The 19,688-nt window shown below is 47.2% G+C and overlaps 1 protein-coding gene across 4 annotated transcripts in view; it reads right to left on the bottom strand.

Annotated features, from left to right (window-relative positions):
- GTF3C1 (general transcription factor IIIC subunit 1) overlaps positions 1 to 19,688 on the bottom strand; it is a 2,559,884-nt gene that overhangs the window by 1,554,055 nt on the left and 986,141 nt on the right. For all 4 annotated transcript variants that reach the window (XM_078662887.1, XM_078662886.1, XM_078662885.1 and 1 more), the window contains exon 15: positions 5,369 to 5,647. In XM_078662887.1, coding sequence (XP_078519013.1) covers positions 5,369 to 5,647 — 279 coding nt within the window. The remainder of the gene's footprint in view (positions 1 to 5,368; positions 5,648 to 19,688) is intronic.

Genomic DNA, 19,688 nt, shown 5'->3' with positions numbered 1-19,688 from the left:
CAGATATTTTATTATTTTGACGTGTGTACACATGCTAACAGTCTCTGGAAAGATTTTGCCTTATTAGTACCAGTGTAACATACAAACGCAGTAGTGAGAAAGGTGACCAGTCAACCTTTACAATAGGCCATCCACTCCGCAGCAACACAAGTCACATTTTATATTAACTTTTGATATGTTTGAGCTACAAACAATTTATTCGTTTAAATGGTCAGACCATGCAGCAGATCTTGCATTATGAGGCAAATATGGCAGAGCCATCATTTTAGAGAAAACATTTGCAAACTAGGATATTTTGCCATTCATGTTTGAACTGCTGTTGTGGAAAAAGGGAGTAGTGCTGATGACAGAAACTCCATGGCTCGGAGACAAATGGCTTGTGTTTCCACATTTTATCGTATTTGGTACATTCTGTGATTAGAAGCATATACCACTTTGTGAATATGTTTTAATGTCAATAACTCATTATAACCTTAAATAATCATGTGTATCCATTGGTTGATTGAACTGGTCAGTGAAATGCCAAACAAATACTAAAAATTGAGATGTCTGCGCATTCTGGCCACACCTCTGGCTCCAAACCTTGGGTTATTCCCGCCCTTTGACTCTCCGCCTACTGTTCCCCTACTTTTTACCCCCCACTTCGACCACTGTGTAAGACTCAGCATCCCTGGACCTGTGATGTGTCACCGCTGCGGGCGCCGCATGTGCCACAAATTTACGGTGCCGGGCTTCCGCATAAGGGAGCAGGCTATTATTGTATCCCTAAACATGGGCACATTGTCAGTTTGACGTTGACTACACGTAGAGGGACTCAAAGTTTCTTTTCAAAAATATAGCTAACATTTGGACCTATACATTTTATTTTGAATAAATTAATTGAATGTGTGTAGAATTTAGCAATGCCCGGGGAATTCTAGTAAAGGGAGCACCCAGTGGCGAATCACTAGCGTGTGTGATTGATGCATTATTTATTACTAACTTTGACGTTGTGCTTTAACTTCAAGTTATCATGAATTCTAAGCACCAAGAAGCCAATATTGGTAAATGTGTGTGCTACAAATAATCCCTAACATACACTGTGCATACAGTATATTTAATCTGGTGCTTTAATCATAGGCTGTGTTAAAGTATTCTGATAAAAATCGAATCGTGCTGAAGACAGCCTTGATTGGTGTTGGATCGAGGACACCTAGCAGACTGAGATAAAGCACCTTGTCAGAAAGTTTTACGTTTTCCCTACAGGTGGTGTTTGTTGGCCTGTGGCAGGGTCAGTCACATGCCCTGGATTCCTGGTATTTAATTGAGTCTATCCCAGTTCTGCACCCCAGTGTTTCTTGTGCCCCACCTGGCACACATGTCGGAGGATGGTGATGACGTTAGCATTCCCCCCCCCCCCCCCCCCCCCTGGAAAAATGTCTGCCCATGGCAGGCCTTATCAATCCTGAAGGCAGGGTGCTGGGTTTTATGTGGGAGGGTGCCCATGCATGAGCAGAGCCTCTCTGCAGATTTCGGAACTTATATTCCGGGGTTGTTTGTGATGCAGCCAACCATATATACTCTTAAGTGCATCATAACCTCTCTGTAAATGCTAACTTTAAAACGGCTGCATGGAAACATGTCACATTTGGTGTCAAACACCTTTAAATCATACACCTCATAAGCACTGTAGCACACCAGAGTAAAGTCGCTGTAGAAGTTACTTGAACAGTAACAGCTCTATCATTATCACTGCAACATATTCAAAATTGTACTGTCCATTCTGAATGTGTACTATATGACACAGAAAACTCCACAAAGTGATCCAAATCCACCTCACGATTTGAGTAATAAATCTTTATTCCAAATGCACACAGCAGCCAACACAAGTTATTTCTTTGATATAATCAGTTGTTTTTTTGTGGAACATCTGTCTTTGTAAAAATCATGCCATTAGGATTCTAATATAAAAAGTGAAATATGTGGTAATAGATCCAATCGCTGTCATTCTTAGTTTGTACATTCTGATCAATTCTGAACTAAGAGGATAATACCTCCTGGTACCATGTTAAGTCCTCAGTGCTCTCCCACGTCTCGACAGCTTCCGAGTTTGCCTTGCGTCGGCTGCTGTGTGCATTTGGAATAAAGATTGATTACTGAAATCGTGACGTGGATTTGGATCACTTTGTGGAGTTTTCTGTGTCATATAGTGCACATTCAGAGTGGACAGTACAATTGTGAATATGTTGCATTGATAATGATAGAGGTGTTCAAGTAACTTCTACAGTGACTTTACTCTGGTGTGCTACAGTGCTTATGAGGTGGATTTGGATTTGGACTACTTTGTAGATTCAAAAGTGTAATACACCAGGTGGATGAGTATTTGGCACCATTCTAGCACCCAATACTAAATGGTTGGAGAGTGAAACATTGCAATTCACATGATTGTTGTATGTATGGTGATGTGCAGATTAAGGTAGCATATCCACCCTTTCGCTTTTTGTAAACCTTTGAATCATACCTCCACACCAGTAACTGGTGTGGGAGGTATGATTCCACCCTACTAGTGGGAGAAGTATGACAACACCGGTACACCCGGTACCAGCTTTACAGACCCTGGCATCACAAAATGGATGCTGCCAGCCACAGACACAAGTCTGCCCTCCTGCTGCTGGACCAAACTCTGGCAGGAGATGGCTGGACAATAGGTTTCCTGCCACAGGGAGGTATGACCACCTCCCAGACAAGCTTTAGTGTATTGGGGCTGGGTGAGTGCACTCAGAGTGCTTTGATGTCTGCACTGGGGGCACATTGGGTGCCCCTGTGCATAGTCCAGCTCAAACCGTTTGCAAGGGCTATCAGCCCCTGCTCTGGCGTGAAAATGGAGAAAGGACATGGGTGTAGCCATCCTTCTGTCCTGACCCTCCCATAGGTGGGTCTCCTGGCTACATGACTTGAGATTTACCTGGACGAAACACAGCTACAGAAACCAAGTACTTCGACTATCTACACTTCGTTGGATGACTAAAGAATCCCCCTTGGAGTAAAGGAGTTACTCCCCTGCAAGGCAGGCACCTGAAACGCATCTGACCGGTTTGCATCTACGCAGCTCCTGAAGGACTCCGAAGATTTTTGCAACACAGGAGGTGGGTTTCTGTGGTCTCTGAGGTTGATCTGTGCTCTCAGCAATTCTGAGATCCACATCCCTCGTGTGTACCTTGTACTCTAATCTCAAAGAGGTTAATAGAGAGTGTTTAGTAATAAATACATATATTTTATATATATCTTGTGTGGTCCTCCTTTCATTTGGTCATTCAGGAGGTTATATACTGGTAAAACAAGCTGCCTTACATTCCTTAGAGACTTAGCCTGAAGGCTGCTCGCAATAGCTACCAATAGGATAGCTTTCAATAAAGGTCATCTTTCACCTAATCATCAATAAGGGTCGTTTGGACAGGTGCAAGCTGCCCACTGTAACTAGTGGACAGCATATACCAGGCTTCTCACATACAGTATAACATATCTTCAACCCTTCTCCCCTTTCCTTTTTCCTAGAATTGAATGTTTTCTTAATATAGTACTATATATATATATATATATATATATATGCACACATATACACACACCAATAATATAAAACCTATTAAAAAACATTCTAATAAATAATAAAACATTAAACTATTTACAATTTTTTTTTACCACTACAGTCAGTGCAGCAATAGAGAAAGTGTTGGATAGTGGAGGGATACAAATTACTATTCTCACTCCAGTGAGTGCAGCAGTAGGGAAAGTGTTGGATTGAGGAGGGGTAACAAATAATATTCTCACTCCAGTCAGTTCAAAATTAAAAACAAAATATTAACATTTAAAAAAACAAAATAAAAAATATATATCAATGTTAAAAAATTAAAATAGACATTTATTACAAATTAAAAAAACATTAGAATGTTAAATGCGTATGACAGATACAAATATATTGAATAAAATACATTCTTTTCAAACAAATAAATATTTTTAATAAAAAATTTAAAAACATTCCATAAATTTACTTTTTTATTTCCTACCCTATAACACCACACAATTCACAACCCACGTCTAAATAAAAAAAAATGTACTTACATAATTACCAATTGAAAAAATATTAATTGAAAAACAAATTAAAACTCAAAAAATAATAAACTTCCCACACTTTACCCCTATAGCCCCCACAAATCACAGCTAAAATTAAACTGTAAAAAAAATGTATTACACAATTAAAACTGATTTTTAATAAAAAACTAATAGCATTTTACCACTAAATATAAAGTAAGTAAAAGTAATTTACTCCCCATCCATTACCCCTATAAAAGTAAAACCCACACACAAATATAAACAATTACTCAAATTAAATCTCAATAAATTAATATTAATGATCAACAACTTATTATTAAACAAATTACTTCCTATCTTTTACCCCTATAAACAGCAACCCACACCTAAAATCACACAATTTCCATATTTAATTTTCAATTAATTAAGAAATAATTATTAATTAATAAAACAAATAACCTCCGGACCATTACCCCTATCAACCCCACAACCCTCACCTAAAACAATTACAAAATTTCCATAATTAATTTGCAATTAATTATTCATTTACAACTAAAAATTAAACAAATTACTTCCCACCCCTATAAACCCATCCGGACCAAATTACTTCCCACCCTAGAAACCCCTCCGGACCATTACCCCTATAAACACCACAACCCGCACCTAAAATATTACACAATTACCATAATTAATTAGCAATTCATTAATATTAACAACCAATTAATAAATAAATTACTTTCCACAATTAATACTATAAAATCCCAATTAAATAAATAATAAATAAAAAATAATCATTAATTATAATTAAATTACTTCTCACCCTATTCCCCAATAAACCCACCACCCGCTACGGAACTAAAAAACGCAAAATGTAATTAAAATAAAATTAATAACGACTACAAATTTTAACATATATTAAAAAACAAACAATTCTTATATTAAAAAAATACATCACATACATTTAAAATATATGCTAAAATACATACCAGTAATTTGAAAATCGTTAGTTTAAACCACTATAGTTTTGCAAACTAAATTAATGACTTCTATATTTTTAAAAACTATATTTCTTACCTTAAAATCAATATTTTTCACCACGATATTCTTGCTCTCGATATTTTTGACTCGCGTCATTTAGGACTCAATATTTCTGTAGTTAGACATTTACAACTCGATATTCTGTCTACACACCATTTTGAACATTTTCTATAGTCTTTTAACAACAATTTTTTTCACTTTACACTATCAACAGAATGTATTTAAGATTTGCTTTTTTGAGAAACATACTATGCATCCTTACCAGTTTCAGTAGAAAGATCCACTTCAGAGTCCAGGAAATATTCTTCAGTAACCTCTTTGCGTACTTGATCACTTCCTATCGTCTCATAGCCAGTTGTAGCAGATGTGCCTTCTGGAACTACTGGACTGTCTTCAGTGAATTTCTTTTCTTTTTGCTCAGCAAGTTGTTGCAGAGGAATGCTTAAGGAGTGGCCATAAACTATGTACCACAGAAAAATATGGACCAACTTTAAACGGGGCATTTTTGGAAGAAATCCGAGAGCACGTCCGAGTCCGGGAACTGAATGTGAGGATGATTAGAGAGAAAACAATAATATTCATAATTGTTCAAAGAAGAAAAATCCTTAGCCAAGTACCACAGCAATAACACAGCTATTATACATCATAGTGTAATTATTACGCACAGAAAAATTTGCACAAGCTAATAATTAAACTCTTTAAGTTGTGAACCTCGAGCATGCATCTATTGTCTACGTACACGTCACAGATACTTGCAAACAGCACAGCTAAAAGCACAACTAAGCAAGTGCATGGTCTTATACTGAAATATCATAACACTGAAAAGTAATAGGGGCTAATGCACAAAATACTTGGCATTTAGAATAGTCAGTGCAACTGACTTCACAAAAAAGTAAATTTCAGTGCATAAAAATGCACTGTAATTCGTAATGGACATTACCAGTCTCAACACTAGTACTGCGAATCACTGAATTTTCCAAAAGGAAAGTCAAAGAGACACTCTAATCACTTGAAAAGGGTAACTGACAGTACAAAATGCCTTGTAATGTTCATTTGTGGTTGCAAGCAAGTAATAGCCAAGACCTTACAGTGCAGCTAGTAACTATTCATAAAGTGTTAGCTTTCAGAAATCTCATAATATGGGGTGGCGATTTCGCCTGTATGATATGCGGGCATGAGACGCTGCACCAAGTGAACGTGCATAACAGTCTCCGGAAAGTTGTGCATTTTTTATTGTGGTCTCAGCACACCCGACCATCAAGAGTATATGCCAAGAGCCTACTAGTACGACCCACAGGGGGCCTCTGTGGTCTGGAGGGGCACACCACCCGTGCCTTCTTTTGAGAGTGTGTCAGTCGGCTCACCAGGCTACAAGAAACATTCAGTGGTGACAGTGTTAATTTCGAGTTGCAGTACAGGGCTCTTTCAGTTTCAAGCCAACACAGCGCAGCTGTCTGGTTGGGAAATATATATTGTGGGCAATCTATAGACCTCTTTAACAACTCAATGGGTGACAGAGAAATACAGTTACAGCTTTAGACTGGGCACAACCTGACATAGCACAGACACTTAGAAATGACATCATAGTCGGCCTCCAACAAGTTAATTATGACAGCCCCAGCATTGAGTATATTCTGAAGACACACATCAGGCATTGTCATCAGTAATAGGGATGAGAGGCAAGCAACAAAAGGAGACCTGGATGCAGGAGAATGAGGACCCAGTAAGCTGACAGCTGTTCTTAGCAATACACATCTTCTCTCCATGTCTCAGTTGTCCATTGTCCCAGTGCATGGCCACTCTACGCTTGGCTAGTAAAAGTAACATGGCTATGAGGTGACGGTCTGCAGAAGTGTGGCGTCCTCAACATATCCTAGTAAACCCATTTGAGGGAGCGCAACTGTGTGTCTAGCGATTTCGTGCACATGTGCAAGTATCCCCCCCCCCCACCCCCTCAAAACTGTGCTATCGGTGGACACTGCAAAGCAAGATGATGAAAGGTGGCTTGCGGGAAGCCGCAGCGCCAGCAATTCGCATCTGTACTTGTGCCCATCCCGAAGATTTGCCCTGGGGTGCGATAAGTACGATGCAAAAAGTTCAAATGAATGAGGCGCAATCTGTAATTGGGTGAGAGAAACTCCAGTTGACCACAATAATAAGCCTATTGCTCTCTCATAATAGGAGGCTCCAAATCTGTTCTCCAATCTACTAGGGCCTTAGGGGCCATCAACGGAAATTTAATTTGCGTAATGTTATATAAGCATGTTATTAAATTGTATGGGGTAGTTCTGTAAGAATGTGTTCCAGCACAGACCGTGTAGGAGGTGGTGCAGGAAACATTTCATGCAGCGCACAGCATGGGGCACATGATTGTTAATAAAAAAGGCTATCAGGAAAAATATTGGAGCGGCTACCCCTGCAAGTGGGGAGGAAATATATGAATCACCTGGATACAAATCTGCGAGAGGAACAAGCTTAAACTTGCATGCACGTCTAATAGCCCTGCTTTCAGACAAGGGGAGGGAGTTGGGGGCTATACACCAGTGTGACTGACTGGGTATAAAGGATAGGGATTTTTGCCTTTCTATGCAATCCGTCCCATGCCCAACTGAGACAGTGTTAACCTCTTTCTTTCAGTTACTGTATGTACTATATAGTGCAGCAGATAGAGGGGTGGGGGCAGCTCGGTCCCTTTCCACAGCTACATGAGGTTGATATGTGGTCGGATAGCAATGGCAGTGTAAGAATTAGGCTTGTGCACAATAGGCACAGAGTTTAAAATCTGGTGCAATCATGCCCCTTTGCTTTAACAGGAGATTGAGGAGATCCCAGAAGGTATAGTAGTTTAGGTAAGAATTTTGCAATTGCTATTCGTCCTGCTAGAGACATGGGTAACCTAAACCATGCCCGCTGCAGCAAAGTGACCGTCCGGACATAGTTTGCACTCCACAGCTCTTATGTGTCCCTGCTAATGCAAATCCCCAATTATCTGACCAGACCCGTTGTCCACTCCAGTGGCTACTCTGTTTTGAATGTTAGTGTGCTTTCTGTCAGTGGGAATAGTATAGACTTTGCCCAATAAACAAGGTACTCACCTTCGGTAACAATATATCAGTAAGAAACATTAGTTAGTTAGAGATTCCTCACCTTAAAATTACCATCAAGTGTCAGAATGGATCCGGAAAGTTTTTCGTCAGCAGTACCTCTGTGCGTCGGAAGGTGGCGTCGGTCGGCTCCGCATCCATCGTTGGTGTTGTGGTCGCCAGGATGATGTCATCGCAGCTACTTAGTCGCCACCCTCTCGCGCTGACATCAGTTCTGTATAGGACTTTCCTGGCCAGAAACGAAGAGCCATGCAAGACAAAACTAGGGGCCTGAAAGGATGTCCTTAACCCTAGAAATCAGTTTGCAGAACGGGAAGGGTGGGTGGGGCGGTAAGGAATCTATAACTAACTAATGTTTCTTACAGATATATCGTTACCGAAGGTAAGTAACTTGTTCATCTGAAAGAAACAGTTCGTTATAGATTCCCTACGTTGGAATAGATACCCAAGCAATACCAACCCCGGTGGGTCTGCGAACCAAGATCACACCAGAAAGTCCTGGAGAACAGAACGGCCAAAAAAGCAGTCTCTTTGGACTTGACTGTCAAGGCAGTTGTGTTTGGTAAAGGTGTGCAACGAAGCCCACGTAGCTGCCTGACAAATGTCATTCAGAGGAATGCCATGTCCCAAAGCAGTAGTTGCTGCCGTCGCCCTGGTGGAATGGACGCGCAGTCCCACTGGGGGCTGCTTCCTTGATACATCAGGAGATAGTCCGCTTGTGTACGGCTCGCCCTTTCTTGGCCCCCATGTACCCCACAAAGAGCTGGTCGTCCACCCCGAACTTTTTGGTGCGATCCAAATAAAAGGAAAGCGCATGTTTTGGGTCCAGACGGTGGACCCTCTCATCCTCTTTCGAAGGATGCGGAGGCAGAAAGAATGTGTGCAAAGTGATAGTCTACCAGATGTGGAAGGCAGTGACAACCTTGGGCAGGAAGGATGGACGAGTCCTAAGGACAACTTTGTCTGGATGCACAGAGAGAAAAGGAGGCTTAGAAGAAGGCGCCTGGAGCTCACTCACTCGTCTTGAGGAGGTGATGGCCACCAGGAACGCAGTTTTGAGAGTCAAGAGCCTCAAAGGACAGTTGTGAAGCGGCTCAAAGGGAGCACACATTAAATAAGTTAAAACCAGGTTCAAGTCCCACTGAAGCATAAAAAAAGGAATAGGAGGCAAAAGATATTTATGCCTTTCAAGAAACGATTTACAACCGGGGACTTGAAAAGGGAAGGCTGATATGGAAGCCGAAGTAAGGCAGAGATCGCCAAAAGATAGCCCTTGATAGTGCCCAGAGCAGAGCCCTGCTGGGCTAAAGAAAGAAGAAACAAGAGAACCTCAGAAAGTGGGAACGCAATGGGATCCACAGCCTTTGCTGTGCACCATGCCACAATCTTATTCCACCAGCAGGAGTATACTGTCTTAGTGGAGGGACGCCTGGCTGACAAGATTATATCACAGATTTCAGGAGGCAGGTCGAAAGATGTCAACTGCCGCCGCTCAATCTCCACGCAAGGAGGTGGAGGCTGGACAGGTTCGGTTGGAGGACCGTCCCCTTCTGCTGTGACAAAAGATCCTCCCAAAGATTCAGACGGGTGGGAGGATCAATGGCCATGTTGAGCAGCTCGGGATATCAGCCACTTTGTGCCCCACCCGGAGCCACAAGAATGACTTGAGCCCGGTCGTGCCTGATCTACTTCGGCACTCTGGGCAGAAGTGGTATAGGCGGAAAGGCGTACAACAGACCGCAACTTCACTCGCAGCAAAAAGCATCGCCTAGCGAGTGCCGCCCTGGAAATTCCAAAGCGCAGAATTACTGACATTGCGCGTTCTCTTAGATGGTGAACAGATCTAACCAAGGCTCTCCCCACTGTTGAAAGTACAAATTACTTACCTCCTGTAACGATGTATCTGGTAGAGACGATTATAGCCGCAGATTCCTTAACGTAGAATTATCCCAAGGGGTGAGACTGGATCCAGAAAACTTTTCTGCCACAGCATCCCTGTGCGCCGGGGGGACGGCACCACGTGACTCCACCCTGACGTCGTCCGCGTTCGTGACATCAGCGAGGATACAGAAGTCCCACCCCGGCGCGCCTACGTCCGTTTTCTTCGGAAAACTTTTCCGCACCACAACGCGGAGCCATCACAAACGTAACTGTGAAAATACTGGAAGAGTGTGCGAAAACCCAACTATCCAGAAGGGAAAGAAATGAAAGGTGAGGAACAGCACCATCCAGAATAGTGCCAGGCACTAAGGCACCAAGTTAAGGAATGAAAGAATAGAGCACAGCAACTGCAGGCAAGACTGCAACCAACAGAACAGCCTCCCTGGAGGCAGGAAGCTTGTGAAAAAGCGCACAGTAGACGAAGAAGCCTGCAACCACTGCCCGGAGCCAAGAAGGGGTCCAAGGCCAGAATGGAAGAGCAATGACAAGTCATCCCCCAACAAAACCAGCAGGGGGGATCCCCTAAAAGAACCAAGGGTCGAGATCCAACCAGGGGACCTCAAACCCTAAGACTCTAAGAGTCAGAAGTGCAAGCAACACAAGGAAGCAGGGCACAAACAAACCCTACATTGGAGACCAAATGCATGGGCACCGAAGCACCCAGGCATTTGTCACCCAATCACCAGAAAGAAGGAATGGAGCAACAACAACAACAACAACAAGGAATGCATCCTCCTAGGGAGAAAGTAAGAAAAAGGCACACGCTGAGGAACGCCGTCCTGAAGCAGGCGAGATCAGAAGACCAAGAAGGCTCCTCGCAGAAACGGGGAGGAAGGGCGGGTTGTGTAGGAATCTGCGACTAGAATCGTCTCTACCAGATACATCGTCACCAAAGGTAAGTAACTCGTACATCTGATAGAGACTACTAGCCGCAGATTCCTAGCCATACCCTAGCCATGCCCAAAGGTGAGGACGGTCTGCGAGAAGACCTCTCCAGCTCAGACGAGCACAAGACCCCCAAGCAGGGGACCAGTCACGGCGACAGGGAAAATATCCCCATCCACCGCAACAGGGGATGAGTCACAGGCCCTAAGCTGAAGAGAACCTCAGCATCGTGGAGGAACACCTGCCCCACAGGGGATGTATTAGAACGACAAAAAAGGAAACCCAGCCTTCCCCACGAGGAGAAGCAAGGGTAATACGAAGGAGGCCAAAACACCTCAAGCCCAGTCAACGTACCAGGGACCTCCATCGGAAGCCGCAAGGTACCGACAACGCAGAGGAAGAAGAGCCACCTACAGACTCCAAGGAGAAGAGGCAGCAGGACGGCAAAACCCTCCACTGGGAAACATACACAGTGACGAGGGCAGCCGAGCCCATCACAGCCTGAAGACAAGACAGAACGGCGCCTCGGCAATAAGGCAGGCGGAAGAATAAGAACATAATCTCACAATTGCCCCGCAGTACAGAAGCAGGGCGTCAGGGCCCACGCCAAGACCTCCGGCCACAGAACCGAAGAGCAGGCGGGGGCAGCCAGCCGCTGACAAAGCTACAAAACTAAACGCCCAGACCACGTCGGGCTCCAAACAAGGGCATGGACAGTAAACCGTCGCGAACGACCAATAATAGGGGACCGCCCCGGACAGAACCGATCCATGAAGCAATGTGATCAGCTAGAAGAGAAGAGGAGAAACAAGTAGGGCGGACCAGGCCGTTAACACAGGAAACGGCAGGCAAAGGGCAAAACACCTCGGCACAACGTCATAGATGGCCAAGCCATGCCCCAGTAAGGGCCAAAGACCGCACCATCATAATACAGCCACACCAGGAAGGGCGACAAACCCGCAAGGAGGAGTCCACACCCTCCCATGTAAGACAGGGCTATACAATAGCTACATGTACCCCACATAGGGAAGGACACGCCCAAGAAAGCATGGGAACCACTCTTAGGGAAAAAACAATCCAGCATCAGTGGACAAAATCCTAGACCTGCGGCAGAAACCACAGAAGGCTTAGTAATCAGCCAGAAAACACAGGCGTACCAACAAAGGGGGGGCTGGACCAGCAGCCAACTTAAGAGCGGGGTCAACCTAGGACCCCAAGGGCAAAGTAACCCTCACAGAAAGTGTAACAGCCACTCCAAATACCAGGAGCAAGTGGGATAACGCCTCCCACCAAGACCCAGAGGATCAGCAAACCAACTTGAGGAGGAGGAGGAAGCCCCGCAAGAAGACTCTGAATGGCGGAGTCTGCAGGAGTTTTAAACAGCAGGACCCCGTCAAAAGGGAGGTCGACCAGACGCTCTCTAATATTTTCAGGAAAAAGCCAAGCCAAGCATGGCGACGGAGAGCCACAGAAGTGGCCATAGCATGGCCAATAGCACGGCAACATCCAAAGCCGCACGAAGAATAAACGCGGCCAACACTCTACCATCCAAGACATGGCCCCATAGATCGGCACGGGCACCCTCATGGGTGACATGAGAAAGAAAGGACTCCACAGAATCCCACAGGCTAGAAGTAGCCCTGGTCTGCACACACAAAGTGTTAAACGCCCTCAAGGCAGCACTGGAAGATCTGAAGACATTATGTTCCCATGAATCTAACCACCGGGCCTCCCGAGACGGAGGGAACAATACCACAGGCAAATACGGAAAGGCATTTCGCAGTAGAGCTTCTTGAGTAGTAGGGTGGAAAGAAAGACAGACCGGGTCGTGTGGAGCAGGACGATGGCGGTGCAGTAGTGCCTGAGGCACCGGATCGCCTGTGGCAGGGCGCCCCCAAGCCCCCATGTGAGAATTATGGAGTGACGCTTCAAAAGGAAGGAACAACTTCCGTCCCCAGAGCCCTGGTGGAGAATCTCCAAGAGGTTGTCTGTGGGAAATGGAGTGACAGGTTCACCCATCCTCAGAATACCAGTAGCCGTGGAAGTAGCCCGAACAAAGGCAGCACTGGCTTCAGTAGGCCGCTGCAGAGGTGAAAGCAATTCCTCCATGGGTAACGGTTGCAGACTGAGCCGCACATCCCCAAGTCCAGGGGGAAGCGGCCAGCCCCAGCATAGAGGAGGATCCACAGAGGAATGTGGGACCTGAGGGGCCTCGGGGGAAGGTGGAGAGGCCGGTGGAGAAGCCAGCCGCGAGCCACGGAAAGAAAGGTTCGAGGATTCTGCCCATGGGGACGGCAAAGACCCTTCCCTGAAAGATGCCAGTGAAAAGGCAACAACACGGTGCCCTGTCTCCGGGGAGGAACACACCAACAGATGACGGATCTCAGGAGACAAAGGGACCTCAGGAAACGAATCCAGAACCCGGCGCGGCTCCGTGGAGTCCGCCACTGGCACCTGATCAGCGTCGAGCGGCGCCGGAATGGGCTTCCGTGGTGCCGGGCCGACTCGTGCCACCACGTGTTCTCCAGGAGAATAGGGCGAAGCCGACGCCGGACTGGCGAAGGCGCAGCGCCGAAAAGGCGCCGGCTCGGCCTCGGATGGGGCAGCCGCCCACACCGAGAACCGAGAGGGACTCGGGAAGGCGCCCCAGGCCGCCGGCATCCACCCGCGACTACACCGGAGCCAGGGAGGAAGGCTCCCGGTGCCGAAAGAGCACCTGCTCGACCTCTGGTGAGGCAGCCGCCTGCTCAGAGGACCGAGGAGGGCTCGGGGGCAAGCCCGTAGTCCCGGCGATCACCTGCCATGCCACAGGGAGCCCTGTAGGGATTTGCGGCAAGGCAGGGACGCTAGGTGCCTAAGAGGTTCAGGATATTCTAGGTTTTCATTTCTATTCCTTCTGTTCAATTATCAAGCGCTGGGATGCTTCCGAGTAGCCATGCGCTATAGAAGAACCTCTTCAATTCAATTCAAGAGGGGAGCCCTGAAGGTCCACACCCCGACGACGCCACTCTCCTACGACCTGGAGCCGAAACATTTGCTGCCGGAGCCTCCGGCGACTCCGCGAAAGTCCACGCGCAAGGTAAGGGATCCGCGGATGTCTCAGGAGGTGCAGAGCTGCAGCGTAGGGTGTCATTTGGGCCCTAGTCACCTCCGCGCCGGGAAACGGCGGGTAGGGAGGCGATAAGAGGGGGCGCAAGTCCCGGGGGGGGGGGGGTTTGACAGCGCCCGCCGCGGAAGGAGGACAGGGCATCTGAGACAAACTGAAGGACCTACCAGCCGGTAAGCCACGCCCAAGGGACCGCGGTGAAAGACTATGTTGCAGACGAAACCGGCGACTAGTTGCCTCCGAGGTAGGGGAAACTGACCTAGAAAAGCTCCGACAGCAACTTCATCCAGCGCTCCCGCCGTGATTTATGCTTAAGGTGCTGGCAGACGTCGCAACTCTCAGTCGTGGTGCTCACCCAGGCACCACATGCAAATCGGTGAGGTTCCGTCGCCGACATGGGACGTGCACAAGAGGTACACGTCTTTAAGTCCGAAGGCATTTGCACACTATTCCACTGAATGCCAAGCATGAAAAGAGATAGAAGGCCGGAAAACAGGCCAGGGCACAATCCGGATCCGCGTTGTACGCGGAAAAGAGAAAAAACTGACATAGGCACGCCGGGGTGGCACTTATGTTTCCTCGCTGTCACGAACACGGAAGACGTCAGGGCGGGGTCACATGGTGCCGTACCCTGGCGCGCAGGGATGTTGTGGCAGATAAGTTTTCCGGATCCAGTCTCACGCCTGGGGATAATTCTACGTTAAGGAATCTGCGACTAGTAGTCTCCATCAGATGAGACCTTGAACCACCTCCAAGTGAAGACGCCATTCGTGATCCATCATGCACCTGCGGCTGAGTTTGTCCGGCCTGGTGTTCAGGGAACTTGCCAGGTGTTGAACCACTAGGGGATATGCCCTGAAGTTCCAGGCATGTCCAGAGGTGGAGGGACTCTTGACATAGGGTCCAGAACCCCATCCCGCCCTGTTTGTTGCAATACCACATGTCGGTGGTGCTATCTGTGAACACCTGCACTACACTTACCCGGACAGAGAGCAGGAATGCCTGAGCTCCAGAAGGTTGATGTGGAGCCAGGACTCCGCCGGAGACCGGGCTCTGATCTCCGCATCTTCCATGTGGCCGCCCCATCCCAGAAGGGACGCATCCGTCACCACTGTGTGGTCTGGTTGGTGAGCCCCCACCACAATTGATGTGCAGTGCCCTCTGCAATCTGGGTGCAATTAGACAGATTCCCCTGATACTGCGCCCACTGGAACGTCAGGTCCCACTGCAGAGCCTGCATATGCCACCTGGCATGATCGACCAGCAGGATGCAGGAGGCCATGAGGCCCAGCAGCCTCAGGGTCATTCTGACCGAAACCCAGGATAGAGGCTGAAAGATCGGAATTATAGCCTGAATATTCCAGGCTTGCTGTTCGAGAGGATAGACCCGAAACCGTGTCGTGTCCAGAACTACTCAGATGAAGAGGAGCTTCTGAGAGGGAATCAGGTGTGACTTTGGCACAATGATGGAAAACACCAGCGAATGCAGGAGGTCGGCGGTAGTCTGGAGGTGGGTGATGACTGCTTGGGGCGAGTCTGCTTTCAACAGCCAATCGTCGAGATAGGGGAAGACTGAAACCCCTGATCTGCACAGATGAGCTGCGACCACCGCTGGTGGACTGGCCCGCTGGCTGGCCCCCTGACCGACGGCGTTGGTTCCTACATCCCCGGCCGCGCGAAGATTGGGCAACCTGCTGTGGCCTGTGGCTCTGGGCCCCTAGGGGGCACCCCTTCCATAGCCACGAAAGTGGTGAAAAGCAGATTGCGCTTGGCGGCCCAAGGACTAGGCCATAGCCCGAGAGTCCTTGAAACGCTCTAGAGCGTTGTCCGCTTTATCACCCAAAAGGCGATGGCCATCAAAGGGCATTTCAGTCAAGGTGTTCTGGACATAGCTGAAAAGCCAGTCGATCTCATCCAGGCGTGGCGACGAAGTGCTACTCATTGACATTGTCCGGCCCAGAGAGTCAGCAATATCCAGCTCACAACGGATGTATACTTGGCCGCATCCATCCGGGCCTCCTCCCGACACTGGGGTAGCACCTACACAACCGTATACCACACAGACTGGAAATAACGGACCAATAGACATGCAGTGTTTACGGACCGCAGTCCCAAGCTGGCAGAAGAGAACATTTTCTTCCCAAGATGGTTCAGCTTCTTGGGTTCCCTTTCCGGGAGAGCGGTAGGGAAAGCGCTCTCGGAAGTGGAGGTTTGCCCCACCAAGCTCTCTGGGGTGGGGTGTTGGGAGGGGAAAGTGGGGTCGCCCGGAGCCGGGCAGTGGCTTTGGGCAATCATCCTATCCACAGGTGCCCCCTTGTTGGACCTGGACCACGTGCCCAAAAGGACGTCCGTAAGGGCCTCATTAAATTGCAGCAGGGGCTCTGCAGAGCTTGTCGCCAGTTGAAGCACCTCTGTCAGGAGGTTAGTCCTGACCGCCACCATAGGAAGCTCGAGGTTGAGAGCCTCGGCCACCCTACGCAACATCATTGCATATATGCCCTCCCTCCTCCGTAGTCACGGTAGGAGGAGACAACATGCCATGGTCAGGAGAGATGTCAAGACCACTGGCTTCCCCCAGTTCTTCTCTCCAGTCCTGCTCAGATTCCATCTGATCAGTTAAAGGGTCACCTAACCCCTCCCAGTACTCCTCCTCCTACTCAGATTGCCAATCTGGGAGAAAAGGGGCCCCAGGAGTGAACAGGAGCACAAAGAATCCCACAAGGCCCGGATCCGTCGTTGGGCAAAGCCGGTCCGGGTCCATTTTGGGATGGAGGCCGGGGGCGACGCCGGGCGGAGACACTACTAGCGTCGGTTGAGGTGCCAAACAAAGCGGCGCCAGTGGAGGTGTAATTAGGTCAACCGGCACCAATTTGGATCCAGGCCTGGATCCACAGGGCTCAACAAAAGGAAATGGCAGTAAGGGATACTGAAGAGCCGCACCACCTAGCTATACAGATTTGTCGTTTATGAGTACAAATTCAATGTTGCCCACCTCATTAGCCCACTGCCATAGGACTCCAAGATCAATAAACAATATTGAAAACACAGAGAGGCAACAATTATTCAAAGCATAAATGCACAGTATAATAATCAGATCCAGATTCTTCCTTCGTTTCACAGTGATAAATCTTTTAATCTTGTCTTGTTGTCACACAGAGTGCCAAGGGATGTTTCAAATACAAGCAAAAACAGCCAACGCGTTTCCCCCCACAGGGGGCTTCCTCAGGGCAAACTTCACGATGCTCAAGCTCACAAAGTAGATCACTTATGATCCCCGTTAGTGCTTGTATCAAAGCTCAATTAATCGTGACAGAGCAGTCCATACTGAGATAACAATTGCTGTGGAATGCTGCATGGTGGCGCCGGAGCCGATGGCAGCAAAGGCCTAAGTCCCCCAATCGAATCTGCGGGGCCCAAAGGCACACCGGTGGGTTCGGGTCACCCAAAGATAGCATGTATCGCTTCGTAGAAAGTACAAAGTTGGGTGGGAGTCGCTCCGGGTCCTGGGAAGGGAGGGGTGTAGTCTATTGGCGAGACATTTAGCATACATTTTATTGTAAACGTTAATCAATGACAGCGGCTGGTACGAATCACAACTATTAGTAGGTTTATCAGGTTTTCATAATGTATTAACAACAGCTTCCTGCATTGAGGGGGGGGGTGAGTACCACACTTTGGCGCCTTTTGAAAGACCGCCTGTAGGTGTGGTGCTAGAATTGGGGCATATGTTTAATAAAAGGAGAAGGTTAGGCCATCCAGTACCGGAGCCGTAGCCCCCTGCAGGCTCTGTATTACCTGTGTAATCTCTTCTATAGCGAATGGATCATTAAGTTATGCGCGCTGTGCCCGCTCCAGCCATAACAATTGAATCCTAATAAAGTAGTCCACCACTACGGCGGGCGACTGGTCTGCACCAAAGTTGTACAACCTGGCATAAAATTCAGTCATGGTGTTGCTCAGGGTACCCAGGGATCGTTTGGGGTCATAGTCAATATCAAGCAATTCAGTGACATAGTTAGAAGTATGTGGAGACCTCAAGATGTTGGCAAGAGTTTTGCCACGCCGATCCCCCTTTCCATAGCGCCGGGCCACTGCATGAAGATTCAGAAAACAGGTCTCCCATTGGGCTTCATTGTTAAAATTTGATATTTTCTCTCTAATGTTGGCAAGCACGCAGGGTTGTTTGTATGATGCTATTGAATTTCCATGTTGCAAATGTCTCCCTCTAGGCTTTCCAGAGAGTTCCTAATAGCCTTCAGCACCCCGGGCTGTTTGGCAACACATACAACTCTTATTCCAACTATGAATGCCTCCCATAATGTTGTCGCTGACTGAACTGTGTTGCTATTGAAAGTGAAGTATTCCAAGATCTCTTTGTAGACTTCCTCCCAGATTAGTGTCAAGCAGCGTCTCGTGGGGCAGACGTCAAGGGAAAGCTCGAGGAATGGATTGTGGAATGTGCCATCTTAATATTACTGGGGCGTGAGCAGATATAGTACTTGGTAAATGTGATCTCAAGGTAGTTCAGGTCATGAAATCACAAGAGACCAATCAGTGATCTAGCCTGCACCATGCATTGTGTTGCACCGATATACAGATGCCCTCCCGCTCACACGGATGCACCTGTCTCCAAGCATCGACTAAGAAGTTTTCCTGTGTAATTGCTCTAAGTGCCACCATAGCCTTGAAGTAAAGATAACAGGAGGAGCCAGATCGATCCAGCGTGTCGTCCATAATGGCGTTAAAATACCCACCCCAAATTATGGTTTATTTGCCAAAATATTGATTTTGGACCAGATATACCAAAGATACTCAGGCACGTTCCTGTTAGGACCATAAATTGCTGCCAGTGTGACCATCCCCCGCAGTAAATCACCCTCAACAATAATATATTGGCCTTCCCTATTAACTAGGTATCGGGCAAACGCCCATCTAAGCTCTCTACGTTTAAAAACCGCCACCCCCTTGGCATAATTAGAGTATGCAGATGAAAATGTGTTGCCCCACCATCTGGCCCTCAGTCAAGTTGACGATGTGCTACACAAGTGCGCTTCTTGAAGGAAGCAGATGTCTACTTTGAGTCTAAGCAAATATATATGTACTAGTCATGATTTTATATGGTCATTAGACCACAAATGTTCCATGTTAAGCAGGCGCTGTAGGCTGGCCATGTTCGGGAACAAGAATTTGTAGCCCCACTAACCTATGTGCCAATAAAACAGTAACCTTGTGATAGAGAGCTGCAATGTCATTATTCAGTTCAATTTTGAGCATCTCAGACCAGACATGTAATGATAATTCCCAAAAAGGCAATGCACTCCTAAACTATTAGAACTGACTTAACCCGCCCACCACCCATTCAAACACCCCAATCAGGTTGTGATAAATGACCCACCTTGTAACCAACAAACCAAACAAAAGTAATAGTCCGATAATGGAATTGGGAATTATCCCTTGGGGGCAAGGGTTTGCCGGCAAACTGCCCTGTCAGTTATGGCTGTGTGGCAGAGCAAGGGATAGCGTCAAGAGCGACCCAGCAGAACAAC

Source organism: Lissotriton helveticus, chromosome 10 (genome assembly GCF_964261635.1).
Source record: "Lissotriton helveticus chromosome 10, aLisHel1.1, whole genome shotgun sequence".
NCBI lineage: Eukaryota > Metazoa > Chordata > Amphibia > Caudata > Salamandridae > Lissotriton > Lissotriton helveticus.
This window is presented reverse-complemented; position numbering and strand designations above follow the sequence as displayed.